The 19,490-nt window shown below is 37.0% G+C and overlaps 1 protein-coding gene across 3 annotated transcripts in view; it reads left to right on the top strand.

The window, feature by feature from the left end:
- Nucleotides 1-19,490, top strand: part of LOC111145067 (heparanase 2 (inactive)) — a 667,951-nt gene that overhangs the window by 428,533 nt on the left and 219,928 nt on the right. For all 3 annotated transcript variants that reach the window (XM_022499683.1, XM_022499682.1, XM_022499681.1), the window contains one exon: nt 1,815-1,986. In XM_022499683.1, coding sequence (XP_022355391.1) covers nt 1,815-1,986 — 172 coding nt within the window. The remainder of the gene's footprint in view (nt 1-1,814; nt 1,987-19,490) is intronic.

Raw genomic sequence — 19,490 nt, 5'->3', positions numbered from 1 at the left:
TCCCTGAGTCAGCATAGCTTAACAGTGAGACAATGTTTGATTAGAGGTTGTGCTTACCTTGCACCAGTAAGGCTTCCATCTTTTGCAAATGGATCTGTGTGTGATTTGGAGAACATATTCCAAATTCAAACAGTTTCTAATTCTCACGGGCTTCTCCTTTCTGGCATGCCTTCTCATGTCTCCTTTATAAATGTGCTGTTTCACAATCATCTGCAAGTACATGGATAGTTAGTGCCCTCTCCAGTCTCTCCAGAGCATACACAGCCTTCCAGACTACAAGGGGTATGCATTTAAATTACAGATCTGCAATAGTGAGGCTGTCCATCTGAGACTGCAGTAACTGAGTTACTTATACTTAATTAGTGGGTCTGGTCACATGCAGAGATGTGTTCCTGCATGTGCTGGATATTTTACATTGAGGAAACCATGTAGAATATGGTGAAGGGAGTAACATTAACTCCAGATAAACTATTTTTAAGTCAGGAGACACAGTGGTAAAAGCGATATCATATGTGTGAGCTTATCAAGGCCCACTGAGACTGACTTATTCCCTAAATCTCCCTGTTAAATTTCCTGAAAGTCTGCTGCACTACCAGTATCAAAATCTTAAGGTATCCAAGGTATTGGCCTTACTGGAGCATGTGCTTAATTCCAAATCAAGTTAGCTCCCTCCAGCAGTGGAGTTGCTGGTTTTTAGGACTTTCTTTGTTCTTTTAGAAGTACCAAGTTAATAGAAACTGAGGGAGGGTGTTGTGCTCTAAATTATTTCACCCAGCCACTTTGTTATTGAACATGAAGACTTTTTTCTTTTTGATACAATGGCCATCTTTATAAAGCTGTCTTTGTTACCATTTGTATCAGTTTCCTAAGCCTGTTCATAAAAAATTACTGTAAGCTCGGTGGTGTAAAACAACAGAAATGTATTCTCTCACAGTTCAGGGAACCAGAAGCCAGAAATCAGAGCATTGCCAGTGTTGATTCCTTCTGGAGACTCTAAGGGAGAATCTATTCTGTCTCTTTCTTAGCTTTTAGTAGCTGCTGCCAGCAATCCTTGGCATAGCAGCAACCCTCCAATCTTTGCATCTGTCGACACATGGCCCTCTTCCCAGTGTGTCTGTGTACCTGAATTTCCCTCTCCATTCATTCTTTTTTTTTTTAAAGATTTTATTTATTTATTTATTTGACACACACACACACACACACACACAGAGAGAGAGAGAGAGAGAGACAGGTAGGCAGAGAGCCAGGCAGAGGGAAAGCGAGAAGCAGGCTCCCTGCTGAGCAGAGAGCCTGACACGGGGCTCTATCCTAGGACCCTGAGATCATGACCTGAGCCAAAGGCAGAGGCTTAATCCACTGAGCCACCCAAGCACCCCTTGCCATTCATTCTTTTATAAAGACACCAGTCACTGGATTTAGGGCATGTCCTAATCCCATATGACCTCATCTTAACTATATCTTCAAAGACTCTATTTCCAAATAAGGTCACATTCTGAAGTTACAGGTAGATGTGAACTTTGGGGGACACTATTCAGTCCAGTAAACCATTCCTTATAAAGTATCACCCAAAAATCAGCACATCTCTGTCTTGTGGATTAGGTGATCTTATGTGAAGATTGTTTGAAAATGAGTAGAATGCTAAAATGGCATTTAACTTTTTGTTATGATAGTTCTTCAAGTTAAACTAGCTTACACTCTCTTTTTGGTTATTTTATTCACATTGTTAAGAAAAAAGAAGAAAGTCTGTGGACAGGAAAGGGTTGGCAGAGTCTTACCCTTCTCAACTCTGACTTGCATGTCTGCTTTTAATCTAGAGCCAAATAACTATCGAACCATGCATGGCCGGGCGGTAAATGGCAGCCAGTTGGGAAAGGATTACATCCAGCTGAAGAGCCTGTTGCAACCCATCCGGATTTACTCCAGAGCCAGTTTGTATGGCCCTAATATTGGGCGGCCCAGGAAGAACGTCATTGCCCTCCTAGATGGGTAGGTCATATTTTTTAGCAGTTCTTGTAAGACTATTCATAAATATAATGAATTAATGTATTTGTACTTTTCCAAGTTATTTGTGGTCTTAAGAAGGATGGAGAGACTTTTTCATAGTAACTTCCCCAGCTTTAAATCAGCGATTCTCCATCAAACAGCAGAAGAATTTTGCATCTCTCCAGGCTTTCCTTAGTCAGCAGAAGGTAATGGGACTGGGGAAGGATATCACAATCTCCTGGGCAGGTGGGAGGGGATTACATTGTCTTAAAAAGCGCATGTAATATTATAGCATTTCATCACATTTTTATTTTTAAAAAGTCAAAATATTATTACTTTTTTCTTATGACCACTTATAGAAAGTAAAGCTTGACAAAACCCTGGCCAATATAGCTGGACTAAAAAGTTTGGAAAAACTAATGCTACTTGTAGATGAAAGCATTACTTAACTGATAGATTCATTAGAAGATATCCTAGAGAATTGTTACCATGTTTAATTGATTTTGACTGAATCTAATAATCATCTTTAAGCACTAGTTATGGATGAGTCACTATGTTAAATGTTCTGTGCCCAGTCCTATTGCTGGGCCAGCCCAGATCGAATCCAAGTAAGTTAGATTCAGTTATACAGGATGGGAGGGAACATCTGAGGGAATGGTAGGAGGTAGGCTGAAATTGTATGTTGAATCCAGGACCTAAAGTGGAGATGTGACTGGAGCAGAAAGGGTCGAAACTATGATGTTGGGAGAGTCAGAAGTTCCCCTGGAGCACAGAGTATGCACCAAGGTGCACCTATGATGTGCAATCCTATCATACTCTGAGATAGCTATAGTTATTCCTGAAAAATTGAAAGATGAGTACCAATGAAGTGCACATTCCAAATGAGGTTAGATAAATGTTATACAAGTACAAACAGAAATTATCAGAGGAGGGAAACCTTGGCCAACCTCTAAGATGGCCCTTGTGATTTGATGGCTCTTTAATTCTACCCTCCCTTTTGTGGTGGCTTAGTCTTAATCTAAGGCAATGAACATAGCAGACATCACTAAAGGTTTGGGAAGGCACATGGATTAACACTGTAACAACATTAACAATCCAAAATTTAATCGTAGGCATTTTCCTTTTTACAAAGTATCCCTAAGCCCTTAGTTCAGCTCCAGTCCTTTCCCCCCACCTTTTTCATTTCTTCCCTTCTCTCTCAGGAGCAACTTCCCCTTTTTTTAACACAACAATTTCATGACCTTGGTCCCTATCCACAAATGCAGCTCTTAGTTTCCTTTTGCATACTTTCACTGATCTTTGAAGTTACTGTGTGTGTGTGTGTGTGTGTGTGTGTGTGTGTGTGTGTGTGTGTGATGGAGGAGAGGCTGATTTCATTTTATGTGTTACAATTAAGGGATAAGAACCGCATGTATAGAACTTTATTAATACATAGTTCATAATACGTAATAAAGCAAGGCCAGTAACTATCTTTTTAACCCATGTAGTTATTCTTTTGGATTGTCCTTTTTCTTTAATGATTTGATCAGTGTATTGTCATGGAACTGACAATGCCCTCTCAGTAACATGACCTACAGGGTTAATCATTTATTCATCCTACAAATGTTTCTTGAGTTAACTGCAATGTTCTGGGTATTACATTAGGAACTAGGATTGTAATAATAAACAAAAACAGATACTTTCTCTGCCCTCATGGAGTATGCAAAATGATGGGGGAGACATAGACATTAATTAACTGATCTTAAAACTAGAACAATACCAAGGAAAGTTACATGGTTCTATGAATGACTATAAGGGGTGGCATTTGATTAAGTTAAGAGGTCATGGAGTATGTGTGGGGTCCACTTCCTCATACATCCAAAAACTAATAGGACTCAAGAGACTAGAGAAAATCACTTAGGGAAAGGGAAGGTACTGATGAGCACTTTTTAAAATTTTATGTGTTAGAAAAAAATGGAGATTTATCTTTCTTAATGTGATTGTACTAAATATATAGTGAATTCTAACTTGAAACACATAAACATTCCCAGCAACTCAACCAACAATAACAAAAATGTCAGCACTCTAAATTACCAGCTCTGTAGTATTTTCCAGTACTCCTGGTTATACAGATATAATTTTACATAGTTACAATCATTCTACATGCATCATTTTGAGTTCTGCATTTTTAACTCATTGCTTTATTTTGCCCTTTTTTGTTTCTACATAGTTCTCATATTTGTCATTCTTAATAGCAATAAGATATCCCATTGCATTAATGTACCGAAGTCTGCTTAAACGTTCCCTCACTGTTGGCATTTGGGCTGTTTCCAGTTTTTGTCTGTCATATATAGCACAGCTATAAACATCTTTATACAAATAGGTTTTGTATTTCTTTTGAATTATATCCTTGGGCTATATTCCAAAAAGTTTCTGGGTCAAAGAACATGGTAATTTTTATGGCTTTTTTATTTGTTGCCAAATTTCTTTTCAGAACAACTTCACCAGGTTGTAGGGCAGCAATGTATTAGTACATCTTTTCCCCAATACCCCACAGCAGTGTTTATAGCCATTTTTTAAAATTTACTCTATTTTAATTAATGCAAGACTGTGCCTCATGACTATTTAAATTTGAATTCTGTTAACTATGAAAGGAATTGAACATCTTCCAAAACGTTATGTTGTCTTCTTTCCCCCATCCTAGGTTTGGTTAATAACACTATAACCATTTTGCCTGAGGTGCAGACCAGGAGGCCATTTTACATTCATTCCTCTCTTTTTTCACATGTCCATTAGTTAATTATTAACTTCTGTTATTTCTGACTTCTTAGTATCACTCACATCCCATCTTCTTTTCAATTTTATTTTAAACCTTATCCTTCTTCTTCCTGAATGGTTTCTCTATGTCTAGTGCCAGACTCTAATAATTTCTCCATATAGATTTTCTGAGTAGTTTTTTTTTTTTTTCTGAGTAGTTTTTTAAAAAAAATACAACATGTGGTCAGATCTCTCTTGCTTGAAGTCCAGATGCTTTCACAAGCACCCCTGGCCTATAGGGTCCAGTGACTGCCTCACTTTGCAGCTAGTAATCAGCTATACCTCTGTGCACAGCCTGCCCTTAGCTACGTCAAAGTATATGTAAATTTTGGGAGAGGTTAGACACTTTTTACCTTTGCCCCTTTTTATTTTGTGTCATTTTCTTTGCAATATCACTCTCCTCTCATTTTTCCTCCTTCCAATAAGTGTTCTCTGACATTCTCAGGCAGGACTTTTTATCACCTCCTCTGTCCTTATAATAGCATTTTGTTTTTTGTGTATTTTTTTTCGTTAGCACTTATCAAAGTATTGATAAAATATTTATTTACATATCTTCCTTCCCTGGTAGACTGTGGACTAGGACCAGGACCTAGTCTGTTTTACTCATTTAGCCTCAGAACCTATGAATATAGTAGGTGTCTTATAAATGCTTGTTGAATGAATACTGTCTTATTCAACAGATGGTCTAAATTCCTCAATTTGAATGTGATCAGTATGCACAAATGTGATTGTGAAGCATTGAAAATCATTATGTAGTGATTTAAGTAAATTGTGGTGATTTATGTAAATCATTATATTTAGCTTCAGTTTTAGAAAACTAAGCTTTTTTACTTAGGTAGTTATAGGACTAAACAGAATTACCTTCCCAATTAGGATATAACTCCAGTTTGACAGAGATAGAATCTTCATGTTTATTTCTTCAGGACTAGCATATGGGAAGTACCTAATAAAATGCTTGTTTTATTATTTTCATTTCCTCGTTTGTGAACTGGCCATTTTAGTCAGTGATTTTTTTAAAGATTTTGAGAGAGAGTGTGTGTGTGCAAGCAGGAAAGCAGCAGCAGAGGGAGAAGCAGGCTCCCCGATGAGCAAGGAGCCCAATATAGGACTCCATCCCAGGACACTGGGAGCATGACCTGAGCTGAAGGCAGATACTTAATGACCTGAGCCATGCCTGGCTCAGTAGTCAGTGAGGTTTTTTTAATCTAAAAGGGTAAGAACTGGTTTTTAGTGTTATATCAGTTTTCTGTTTTTCTTTTGTAATCTTGTACACATCATCTATATAATGACAATTTTATCTTAATCTGTTGCTTTTCTTATTACTTTGAAACATGTTTTTATTGTTTCAGAAGTTCATTTTTATTAAAATTGTTCTTGTCTGCGTTCTTATTGATAGTCTTTTCTGTTTCTTCCCTTACACATTTCATTTCCATCTAGGCTTCCTAAAGTTTAAATTTTCAGTGTTAGGCTCATTTAAGTTATTTCGAGTTTGTTGCTGTATCTGCTATAGAGTAAGGAGCTAATCTATTTTTGCCGATGTGGCATGTCAAGAAAAACAGAAATTCATGGAAAGTGTGTTTATTGGGCCTTTTTTGAGACCTTTACATCCTAGTGAAATGACTACTAAATTTCCTCTCAATAAATATTTATTGAACACCTACTTTGTATTTGAGTAGAGAGAAGAAAACTGTAGGTAGAGATTCTAGGTCATGTTTGTCAATGTCCTGAATCAGAACTAAGGGTAAAGCATTTGAGGAATAGAAGGATGGGGAGTATAGTGAGCAAAAAGAGAGTGGTAGAAGGTGAGAACACACAGATGGGCTAGGACAGGATCATTACTGGACTATGTATACCATGGTAAAGAAGTTGTGTATTTTATTCTATAAGCAATGGAAAGCCACTACAGAGTTTTTGTAAGAGCAGTGACATACACTAAAGTCTGCTCTATTCTCTGTGCCAAATAGGTTTCAAGGTACAAAAGTAAGGGGTCAAAAGAGCTCAGTAAGAATTCCATTTCATTACAAGATGATGGTAGACTGGGTTAAGGTAATGGCAGAGAAGATAGAGAGAAATTAGGGTAGATATGATTTATTGATGGATATCTCAGTAAAGTGGAGGTGAGAGAGTTAATAAAGGATGACTTCCTCCTTTTGGACAGTTAATCTCTCTCTTTCAAGGGCCATCACATGCAGAAAAGGGAGCTTTTCAAAAGAAGTGACGCCAAGATGAACATACTTTCATATTCAGGGAATACTATACCTGGAGCAACAAAAGATGGCTTTAAGAAATATTGGGTGTGCTTCAACTTCAGGAGAGTGACCTGAGCACAAGCTCCATTTCCTCTTGGAACTACCATCCCAACTCCTATTAAAAATTGATAAAGAATAAATCCATAATAACACACAATAGAGGGATCATAAGCAGATGAGAGATTTTTGACAGATTTCTCTAAGACAGTAAGCAGATGGAAGGCCTTTGACGGATTAAGCAGAGTGAGGAAGTAGCAACCCAGAGAACATAGGCTCTGGGAAAAGATAGCTAGTCCACCTAGCAGATAGCCTCAGAGTCAAGAAGGGTTGGGGTGAGAAAGGGGGACCAAGCCAAGGGGTTTATATAAAAGTCTGTCTGCAGTGGAACTATACTTATAGCTCAGCTTTCCCCTCCATCATTTTAAGTCCTCTACACTGCCCATACAGAGTAAAGACAGATCAATCTCTCCAACCCAAGATTTAGAAGCCTTCACCAAAGAAATTGAAGGGATTGCCTAGGGATAAGCTAGTTTCGCTAAAATGGAGTTGATCCTGCATAGTAAATCACTGAGATAAAGCATATACCCTAGCCCAAATGCTGTCTGTGCCCTACCTTACTCCCTCTCTAAAGTGAAGTGTGTGGTGAACAAGCTCTGACCACAAAATAAGGATCCCAGTGAAAGGAAAGACTTATCTAAAAAGCCTAAATATTCAACAGCTGAGAAAAATCTGTACCTGCTACCTAGAAGAATCTACTTAGTCCTCACTTGTTAAATATGGATAGCCAAAGATCACAAGACATAAGAAGGAAACCAGTAGCATGAAAAAGAAAACCTAAGATAAATAAATTAAAAAACTGACCCAGAAGAATTATAATTCAAGATCAGAATTTTAAAAATAAAAATTTGAAATTAGTATTCTTATAAAGATATGGGAAGATATTGTACTTACCAAATAAAAACACATTTCTATGGAAAAAAAGGTACAAAGAGAATAAAAAGATGTTTTTTAAAACTAAACTTACAATTACTAAAATTAAGTCCAGTGAAGTTTAGACAGTGATTTCTTAAGTACATCACTGAAAACATAAGTAAAAAAAAAAAAAAAAGCATTGATTAATTGGACCTCACCAAAATTAGGAAGTTTTATATATCAAATGATACTATCAAGAATATGAACACACAGAATGGGAGAAAATATTTGCAAGTCATATATCTGATAAGTGACTTGTAGCCAAGATATATAGTAAGAACTCTTACAAATTAACAATAAAAAGACACATACCCCATTTTAAAAATGAGCAAAAGGGACTTGAACAGACATTTCTCCAGTGAAGCTATGCAAATGTCCAGTAAATACAAGAATGTATGCTTAGTATCATTAGTCATTAGGGAAATGGAAATCAAAATCACAATGAGATACCACTTCATATCCATTGGGAGGGTCAAAATAAAAAAATATAAGCAAGAATAAATATTGGAGGAAAGAAAAAGAATACAAAGTGGAGAAGACTTGGAGAAATTGGAAATTTCATTCACTGCTGGTGGGACTATAATATGGTGCAGCTGCTTCAGAAAACAGTCTGGTAGTTACTCAGAAAGTTGAACACAGAGTTACCATTATGATTAGCAATTTGACTCCTAGCTATATACACAAGAGAAATGAAAATGTATGCTCATAAAAACATGTATAAATATTCATCGTGGCATTATTCATAATAGCCAAAATGTAGGAACAACCCAAATATCCATAACTGATGAATGGATAAATAAAAAGTGGCATATCCATACATTGGACTATTATTTGACAATAAAAAGAAATGAAATACTAATACCGGTTACAACATGGATGAAGCTTGAAAACATGCTAGCAGAAAGAAGCCAGTCGCAAAAGGACCAACATTGTATGATTTCCTTTATATGAAATGAACAGAATAGGCAATCAATAGAGACGAAAAGTAGATTAGTGGTGGGTCAGGGCTGGTGGAGATTGTGGGGAAATGGAAAGTGAGTCTTCATAGGTACAGGGTTTCTTTCTGAAATTAAATATTCTAGAATTAGATTGTATTAGTGCTTCCACAACTCTGTAAATAACTATTGAGTTGTACACTTCAAGTGTACATTTAAATAAATTTGTATCAAATCATATCTCCAAAAAGCTCTTAAAAGAGTCCAATAAAATAATTGGAAGAGAAAATCTCCCATACACAGAGCTTTAGACAGACATAGAAAATTTGAGATAAAATGTTACTAATATAGAGGATCATTTCAATATACTCAACAGCTGTCTCACAGAAGATCCAGATCCAGAAATAAAGAAAATTATGGTTACTGAAAGGAAGGAAAACTTTATCAACCTTTACAATGTAAAACTAAAGAGACAAGTGACAGAAAATAGATGGTAGAAATGGAGAGAAGAAATCATATAATGTATGTGGAGTCAGACAATACTGTCTAAACCATTGAAATAATTGATAGGGAAGTGGAGAAATGGGGTCTCAGTTAACCAAGAACAATGAGTTAACTCTTGGTTAGAAGGACTTATGGTACCATTTCCTTAAATGTGCTCTGGAGATTATCAGTTTTGCAGAATATTAACATTATGTTGGGGGAGGAGAGAGAAAACGTTCCATGGTCCAATAATTCGGAGAAATACTGGGATACACAAATGTTCTGAAACACTTCCTGACACATTTACTACATTAGTTTACATTCTGAATCTCCAAGAAGGAGAGTTAGCATGCAGAATTTCTTACATTTATTTGACCAGAGTCTTATTTTCAGAACCATCTTGAGAGACTAGTGTTCCACGAGCATGTCTGGACAACTTGGAATGTGAAACCTGCTTTGGGGGAGGGATGGTGATAGAGCAGACAATAACAAAAGAATTATCATTTGGAGAGTTTGGAACCTGGATTGCATTAACAGTCTTGTTATCAGTGCACTTGCTTCCATTCTTGCCTTCTCTATTCTATTCACTACTCAGGTATCAGAAAATCTTCTGCAAACATATAATTCGCACAACCTAAGTCTCTTGCTAAAGACTCTTAATGACTTTTTATTACTTTTAGAATAAAATTCAATCTCCCTACCATGTCTACAAGGCTCTGCCGTGAATAATCTGACTGCTGCCTAGCTCTTCATTCTTATCTTCTTCAGTTTTTTCTTTTTCTCACTTCACTCATGCCTCATTGGCTTAGTATGTGCTAGGCTTCTCTTTACTTGGGGGCCTTCACATATGTTCTTCCTTCTAGAGTGTTCTCCCTGCTTGCCACATGGCTAGTTTCTCCTCATCTATCAGAGACCTTCCTTGAGTAATTGATCTAAGTAATTCTTTATCAACACACTCTGTTGGTTCTCTTTTTAGCATTTATCACAGTATAAAACTACATATTTATTGTATGTTTATTTGTTGGTTAAAGACTACAAACTCCGTGAGGGTGGAAAGTATGTCTGTTGTATTTACCAGTGTATAAGCAGTGCCGGCAATAAGTCTAATGCATAGCAGGTACTCAAATGTGTTGAATGAAGGAAAAATGGAAGTTATTCTAACATTCTACAGAGGTGCTAGTGGAATATTCTAACCTGAACCTGTGTTAGAACAGAAAGCTAGACAGGGCCCTTAGCTCCCATGGCAGCCCAAAGAGCTGTGGAAAGTATTCTAATCTGGGCAATGAGGATAAAAGCAAAAGACAATTAGGCAGCAAAAAATGGCCTCCTCTATCACAACAGACCACGTGATTTATGTTATATGCTCAATGGTCTACCAACCAGAAACAGAAAAATTTCCTTTTTATATCCAGAATTTCTTTTTTTTATAAGCAAATTTATTTTATTTTATTATTATCAATATCATTATTTAGAGCAAAAGAATGTGCTTGTGGGAGCTGGGGGTGGGAGTTGGGGAGGAGGGGCAAAAAGGGAGAGAGAATCTGAGCAGGCTTCACGACCAGTGTGAAGCCTGACATAGGGCTCATTCTCAAAGCCCTGAGATCATGACCTGAACTAAAATCAAGAGTCGGACGCTTAACCAACTGAGCCACCCAGGTGCCCCAAGCAAATTTATTTATTTATTTATCTTTTCAGTTTTTTAAATTTTAAATTCAATTAATTAACATATAATATATTATTTGTTTCAGGGATACAGGTCTGTGATTCATCATTCTTATATCCAGAATTTCTGTCTTTAGTTGTGACTAATTCTTCTTCTAAGTGGAAGACTGATTTTTAGACTCCACTTGTACTTAAAGCATAGATAGAATGAAGGCTGTATGGGTGGATAAGGATAAAAGCTTCTCTATGTTCCTATTACTGGGCTCCCATTATGACTTTTATGGGCCGTAAGTATTTTTTATTTCATGAGTCCCCTCCTCCATAAAGACATTAAAACAACAACCTGTTTTCTATTACAGGAGTAGGATTGGGGGAAAAAATAGTGGGATGGTGAAGAGCATGCACTTTGCAACTAGATGAGATCCAGGACAGTGACTCACTAGGTCATCTTGAGGAATTGTTTAATGTCTGTAAAATTTATCTTTTCATCTGTCAAGTGGGACATTAAATTACCTATTTTTTAGGTTTATTGTAGAGTTAAATGAAATAAAGTGCTCAGCACAGTTCCTGGCGTGGTTGACACATAAAAGAATATCAACCACTATTGTTAAGAAGAACAAGTATAATGGTGAGTGCTGTGAAATGTGTAAACCTGGCGATTCACAGACCTGTACCCCTGGGGATAAAAATATATGTTTATAAAAAAAAATTAAAAAAAAAAAAGAAGAACAAGTATATTTCAAAGTTGAAAAGGCAGGTTTTTTCCCTTTTTTTTTGTTTGTTTTTGCACATAACTTTATGTAGCTTTGCAAGAAGTTTAGAGAATTGAGTGCATATAGGAACTAGAGATTAGCTACAATAACATGCCAGGATAATGAGCAGAATCACAGCTCTACCTCCTGTGTAGAAACCACCACATTCTCATTTGGAGTGGGAAAAATGCACAGCTGGGGACAATTTGGTGTACAGAGTAATTATTACAATGTTATTCCTAATAATTGTTCTGTTTTATTTCAACTGTGAAAGAGTTATATGACTTGACCAAACTATAGGAGGAGAGAACAGTTTATTTCTCTTAGTTCATAAGAAAAGAGTTTTCATCTCTGCCTCTAGAGAGGAAAGGCCCTCAGCAGCTGTTTAGTACTCATTAACAAGGAAGCATTGGCTACTGCAAGAGTCTGCTCCTTAGCTAAGCACTGGGTGAGTGACTACAACTTTTAAACTTGCTTTCTTCCCGCCCCACCCGCCGACCCAGGAAAGGAATTCTTTACTGATTAGAGAAACAACCTAATTCTTTCCCCAAATCCACGGTCATCAATTATTCCCATTATGATGAAGATGTTTCTCTCTTCCTCCAATGTCAGAGAAGACAGATGGGGTTAGAAAGAATATTGGAGGAGGCTGGAGTCCTGGGATATAGACTAGATTTGACACAGATATTCTTCCTCACTTTCTTTTTTTTCCATTTATTTTCTCTCTTTTTTTTTTTTCTTCTACTTTCCCTTAGAACCCTACTCTCTCCTCCAAGAATGGCCTACCCTAACAGGCACTACTAAATCAAAATCTGTTGAAGGTGTGGCCCATGGTCCTCCTCCTGCATTAGAAGAACCTGGAGAGTTTCTTAAAAATGCAGCATGATTCTTAAGCTCCAGCCTAGACCTACCAAACCAGAATATGGTGAGATGAGACCTAGATTTTGGATTTTGAACAGGAACTCCAAGGAGTTCTTTGCACACCAAAGCATAAGAACCACTGCCCTATAATATAGGCAGAACAGGTTTTATTTTTATTTTACAGATCAAGGAATGGAGATGCACAGATATTAAATTTTTACCAGAATCACATTTTTTCAGTGCCAATAGTATGCCAGGCAGTAGCCTCACTTCTTCATGCATGTTATCTTGTTAATCTTCACAAGGCCTTGAGAAGTAGGTGCTGTTCCCTCCATTTGAAATGGTTTAGAGAGATTAAACAAGGCACCCAAGGCCACATAGCTAATAAGCTGTGGAGCCAAGTCCTAAATCAGGTATCTTTCTGACTCCTAGGCCTGTGATCTTTCTACTGTGTGGTGCTATTTTCTTGAATCTTTGTTTTTTAACAAAGCCACATGGTCTGACATACTAGGAGAAATATATACAATCCTTTTCTACCTTAGTTCCACTGTGTTCACGCTCCTAGACTCAGATTCATACCAAGGCTTGAGCTTTTGGAAAGTTTAGTTTTACATGTGAAATTTATCATGACATCTTGATGCATTTTTCCTCCTTCCCATCCGGCTCCACAGCCAGGGCAAATCATATCAGGTCAGTTATACCCTTCTTTGCTTGAATCCAACTCTTTAGGACTTCCTTAGCAGCATTTTAGACTGTCAAGACATGTCTATAATAATATTCCCCTAACCAGCGCCTTCCAGCTCCAGCCATAGCCTTCCAGATCTGTTTCAACATCATCTCTCATCATCCCCCACCCCCTGCCATTTGCCTTCATTTTAATCAAACAAACTTGTTTTGTCCTTTATGTATTATTACCTCCCATCTGCCTCCATTTTGTTCCAAACATTTTGTTATAGCCTCCCTCCTTTTAACTCCCCATTAGTAGTAAATAGGCTTCATCCTGGGGGCCAGTTCCAGGTAATAGTGTCTGGTACCCTGATTTGTATGTCAATTCTAAGGTTAATGAGACAATATTGAGATCAATTACCAATATCTACCATGGGCTTCGAAAAAGAGGTCAGCACTACGCACATCACTAATTTGCTATCTCTGCATAGTTAAAACAAGGGCTTTAGATTCAGAACTGGGTTTGAATTTCAGCTCTGCAACTTATAACCTGGGTGATCTTGAGCACAGTTTCTTTATCTATAAAATGAAAGTGATAATACAACCTTAGAGTGTTCTACATTATATAAACCACTTACCAAATGTCGATCAGTATACAGTAGCTAACTTATTCTTTTCTTTCTTCATTCAAGATTGCCCTTAAATTAAATCTCATGGATATAAATTTTATTGGCAAGAAAGATTGTTTGAAGAATCTCATCCATCTCAAATTCCATTATATTAAAAGCTCTGTAAATCTATCAAATTGATGGAATAATAAGGTAGAAGGAAAGCCTAAATAGAGAGCTGCACTAGCAATTAAAGTCAATGAACATATAGCCATGCTATTTATCAGCTTACTACCAATGTAGTATTATATATAAATAGGGGTGGGGAGGAAAAGGGAAGGAAGGGAGTGAAAGGAGAGGAAGGGAATGAGGGAAAAAGAAAGAGAGAAAGAGAGAGAAAGAGAGAGAGAGATTAATATATCATTTGTTCTATGCAGTACCTAGTATGTATAGCTCAATATAGAATTAGCCATGGAAGAGCAAGTGGCTTTGGACCAAATGGATGATGCCTGGTTTGCCATAACTCAAGGTGAATAATTTCCTCACAGGTTTTTCCTAGGCTTTGTGTAGAATGGCTGTCACATCTTATTCATGCTAGTTACATAACCAAAGTTCTCTTTGTGGACAAGGGAAAAAAAGATCAACTACCACTCTCTTATTGAAGGTTTTACTCATTTAGAAATCCAGTTCCTTGTGAAGGATTTATCCTCCTTCCTGGGAGCAAAATTCAGACTCCAGATTTTAGGGTTGCATTCTGTGGTCCAGAAGTAGAAATCAAACCCCAAAGACCATGAATAAAGATGTGCCTTATTATAAGAGAGAGCTGTGATATGCCCTGGGAGAGAAGGTTCAACAATATTTCAGATACGTCATATGTGCAGGTGGATAACAAAGGAAAGAAATTCTCCCAGATTTGGGATCTCTTGGGGGAGGAAAAGGAACTTACAATGAAAGGGGATATTTTGTTCTTTTCCATAGCAGCAGATTGTCTCAAATGGGAAAGATCCCCCAATACTGAGAGGTCTGCCTGGCACTGGTTAATTTCCTTTGATATAAGTCTCTGCCCTTTAACTCTCTTACCCTTCTTTGCATGACTGGATGTCAGCATCAGAGCAGACATCTTCTGTTCTCTGGGATAATCATCCGGGATTTCTGTCTTCATAATTCAGGTATGGAGACCTCCAACCTTGGAAAACCAAGGTCTTGCCCTTTTTGTTATTCACATCCTGGGTCATCTTTTACTTGTACATTCATAGACCTAAATCTAGGGATTAGAATGGAAGTGGATGGCTGAAAATCCTTGGATAATACAAGACACTAAACGGAATTTCACTTTCCCAGAGGTATTTCACTCCTGACAGCACTAGTCTGTATGCATGTTATTCCACCTTTAAAATTACTGTTGTGGAGCATTCTGCAGCTGTGTTGAAGTTACTCATTTATGTGGTTTGGGCCAGTTTCTGAGAAACAGGCAGAATGAGAGAGCAGAAGAATCCATCAATGTTAGATTTGAACAAAGAAAATTATGATATTTTTGGACTTGTTGTCTTCCACATTGCCAATAGAGATATAAAAATAAAGGATAGAAATGATACAGATTACAGGGTAGTTATAGAGAGTCCTAATTTTCAGGGAAGGGGCATGGGAATGGGGAGAATTCCCCAAACTCATTGACTTAAAATGTCTCTTCCTTGGGGTGTTGTCTAATTGTTTTCCTTTATGTGTTATTTCTGTGGTTGTTTTCTCTTTCTCTGTATTAAAAAAAAAATCATGTCAAAGACTTCTGAAAACAGAACATTTGCTCATTTGAGATGAGTTCTTTACACTTCTCAAAAAACAAGGGTATCTTTGGTCATCTTGGTAGAATTTGAAATGCATATTTTGTTTGACATTATTTGTGAATTAGATTTTTCCTCCTCAGAATAAGTGTAGAAATGCTTCCATATGTTTGAAGTTGGTTTCCTCATTTTATTAAGAAGAAAAAAAGAAGAATGTAGTTTATAGCAATTTTCATGTGAATACATATTTAATAATGCTGTTTCCTCAAAGCTAAAGCAGCTTTTCTCCTGCTTCAATATGCTACCAAAGTTAAGAAGATAACATCATTTGTTTCAAAGTATTAAATTGTAATTGAGATATTTTTAATATAATGAAACTAAACTATATTTTACTATTTGATTTCTTATATGAAATAGAATTTTAGGTGAGGATCTGACTTTAATTTTTTTTCCCCAAATAGCCACAAATCACATAGCATCATTAAAGAAATGCTTCAGTTTTTCAAATACTAAATTCTTTTCCATGTAATAAATTCGTCTATATAACTTTTTTAAAAGTCTATTCCATAGATCTCCTTACCAATTCCTAATCTCTGTACTAGTTCCTAAGATCTCCTTTCTAATTCCTAGGAATGTTTTAATAATTGTGGGTTTTATGGTATATTTTAATATACGGTAGATCAAACAAATGTCCCTTCATTATTCCAATTTTAAAGAATATTCTTGGCTTCTTCTATGTGAATGTTAGAATGATTTTGTGAAGTTTCAAAAATATCTACTGGGATTTTTAAAATTAGAATTTCATTAAACCCATAAATTAGTTTAGGGAGAATAATTGATTTTCCTATCCAGGATCACAGTAAGTCTTTTTCCTTTATTCAATTGTAAAGTATTTCTCTGTAAACTATAATATTCTATATAAAGGTCCAGTCTATTTTATATTTAATTACAGATTTTATGTATTTTTTTTGAGGGATGTGGGATAGGTTAGGGCAGAGAAAACATTAGACTTACTCTAAATTTTCCTAACTCAGTTTTCCCATTCTTTTTATAATGCTACTTTTAATAATGGAAAGTTAGTTACGAAGTTAATCATCAACTTATAGCAGAACAAACTACCCAATACATATGAGGATCTCCAGATTATAATACCACAAAGAACCAATTTCTAACTTTTAAGACACCAAATTAGATGTGTTCTTAATTGCCTATCCAGAGCCTTTTAGCCAAGCAGGGCGTTGATGATTTTTTTCCCTCCTTATTTTCTTGTAAATGCATAGCTGTTATCATCAGTGACTATTTACTTCAAGTTCTTTAAGGCATATTCAAGAGGATTGGAATACATTCAGTGATATCAGCATCAAAAGTCTGTTCCTGGGTTGCCCATCTTGGGCAATGGCATTACTACAATTAAAACTTTGGGCTCCTCTCTTTTGTTTCCTGCCCAACTAGGCTCACCCATCCAGTCCTCTTGAGTACTCCACCAGTGTTACTCAATGGATCTCTTTTCATTCTCACATTTCCAAGCATCCCCTCTCTCTGAAGTCATCTCCTATCAGTTTGTCCACACGAGTACATTTCACATTTACCCAGCCAGAGTCATCTTCCTGACACTCAAATCTAATTCCCCTCATTTGTTTAAACACAGGATAAACCCAAAAAATATACATGAAAAGAGCCAGCTGTATTTTGCAATGTTATGTTGGGTACTAGTTATACAAAGATAAATAGGAGCTGGACTTATACCTAGTTATTAAGGGATAAAGGCCAGACTTGGTAGCATCACAGCCTAGCAACTAGTGACCGGAACAGATTGAGTTCCTGCCATTCCCTTACCTGTCTCTTGACATCAGCCAAGAAGGACTCCTGAGAATACATTCACCTTGACTCTACCTTGTTTTGCCTGTTCTTCATGGCAAAAATCGTACTCTTCTTTCGATGCCAAATTCAATGTCATCTGCGATGTGAAGCTTTCCTCAATGTTTCTCTCACTTCTAACACCAGACAGGGTAGAGCTAACTGCTTCCTTGACAGCTGTCCCTCAGCAGTTAGTTTGTACTCTGATAGAAAGTCTGATAGCTGATTGTCTCCAGTTCTGTCTTCTGGCTTTATGGTTTTTATCTTGTAGCAGAAGCCCTGGGTCAGTCTCCTTTGATACTCCTCCTATTCTCTTACAAGTAGGCACTATAATTCTCAAGTCTGAGAGGAAGCCAATAAGCAAAGAAGGTGCTCAGGTTTTGTTTTTTCTTTTTTCTTTTCTTTTTTTTTTTTTTCTTTTTTCGGATAAATTGGTAGTATTTTCTCAAGGCAAAAGTTCAACTTATTTTTTGCACTTCTGAGTCTCTTTTGTACTTCTGAGTCTCAGTGAAAGCAGCTTGGAGGCAGCATAGAATCCTGGAAGGAGGGTTGGGTTTGGAGTCAGAGAACCTGGGTTTAGTCCAAACTAACTCTATGAATTTGAGAAAGTCATAGAACCTCCAGGAAGCATAGCCTCCTCAAGTATAAATTAGGAATATTTACTACCTACCAGGTTGTTTTGAGGACTATGTGAAATTATACATATAAGAAGCTGAAAAGCATTTTATAATGATAAAGCACTATAAATGTCAGTGTAATTTTTATTATGGTTATTTTATATGTAAATGAAGACAGTGTTACATAAAATATTTCCATTTTGGAAATACTCCAGCTGGTATTTATTGCTTTGCCTGGTCTTGCCCTGCTTCCCCAGGAGTGCTACTAGGAGGGGTGACCTGACTCCATAAAAATGGCTGTTTGCAATGTCTAGAGCCACTACTTCTCTAGCCAGTAGGGAAGTTAGTAATCTGCATAATGGAATCAATAATATCCATCCTACTAAGCAAAATAGCTTTGAGAATTATAAGAAATAACACATGAATGACTGGTACTAAGTAGGTACTCAACATGTGTTATATTCCCTCCAATCTCCATTTACGTTTTAGTCTTGCCCATCAAACCAGTTCCATTTCTAATCACCCTTATGTTCCATTTTCCATATTCTTGCTCCTGGAGAAAAGAAGGCAAGACCATATAGACAAGAACCAACCTGCCTCTTCTTCCTCATCTCCTTCTTCTCCTATCTTCCATATCCTCCTTTTCTTCTTTGTTCTCTTCTCCTGTTCTTTCTTCTATCCCACCTCCATTTCCCTCCTCTTGTTCCTCTTCATCTTTTTTATAAAATTCACTCCAATGTTAAGCAGCAGTCCTGGCACCCTCTGTCACTTCCAATCCTGCAAAAACTAGGTATTCTTCCACATCTTGGCAAAACAGAGCCTCTGTTTGGGCAACACATAGCAACCCCTTTGCCATGTGTCTGCCTGCAAGATTATGCTGGAATGGGGTAGGATAGGACCTTCTTGACAAAACACTGTCTCCCTTCCTAATGGAAGAGTTCTTTGGTTATGAAATACTGATGGAAGATTCTGTCTGTAGAAAAGTTCCCTTCCAGGGTCTCAGGGTTGGAAGGAAAATCTTAATGAACAGAAATACTCCTTTTGATTTCCTGTGTCTGGATGGTAACTCTTTCAAATAGTAACAATAGCCATGACAGCACATGGCCTCAGAACTTGTGGATGGGGAAAATGGAGGTTAGTAGATAATTGAGTTATTCACAGACTTGAAATTTATGATACTTGGCAGCATCTGTGGGCCCTTAGATCCTTCCTCCCAGCTCTTTGGTTCTGGCAGAACCTCCAGGAGCACAGGAGGCTGGGAAATTAGTAGC

The sequence above is a fragment of the Enhydra lutris genome, unplaced genomic scaffold, assembly GCF_002288905.1.
Source record: "Enhydra lutris kenyoni isolate GAN:26980312 unplaced genomic scaffold, ASM228890v2 scaffoldscaffold12, whole genome shotgun sequence".
NCBI lineage: Eukaryota > Metazoa > Chordata > Mammalia > Carnivora > Mustelidae > Enhydra > Enhydra lutris.
Note: the sequence above shows the minus strand (reverse complement) of the source record. Positions and strands in the feature narration are given on the sequence as shown.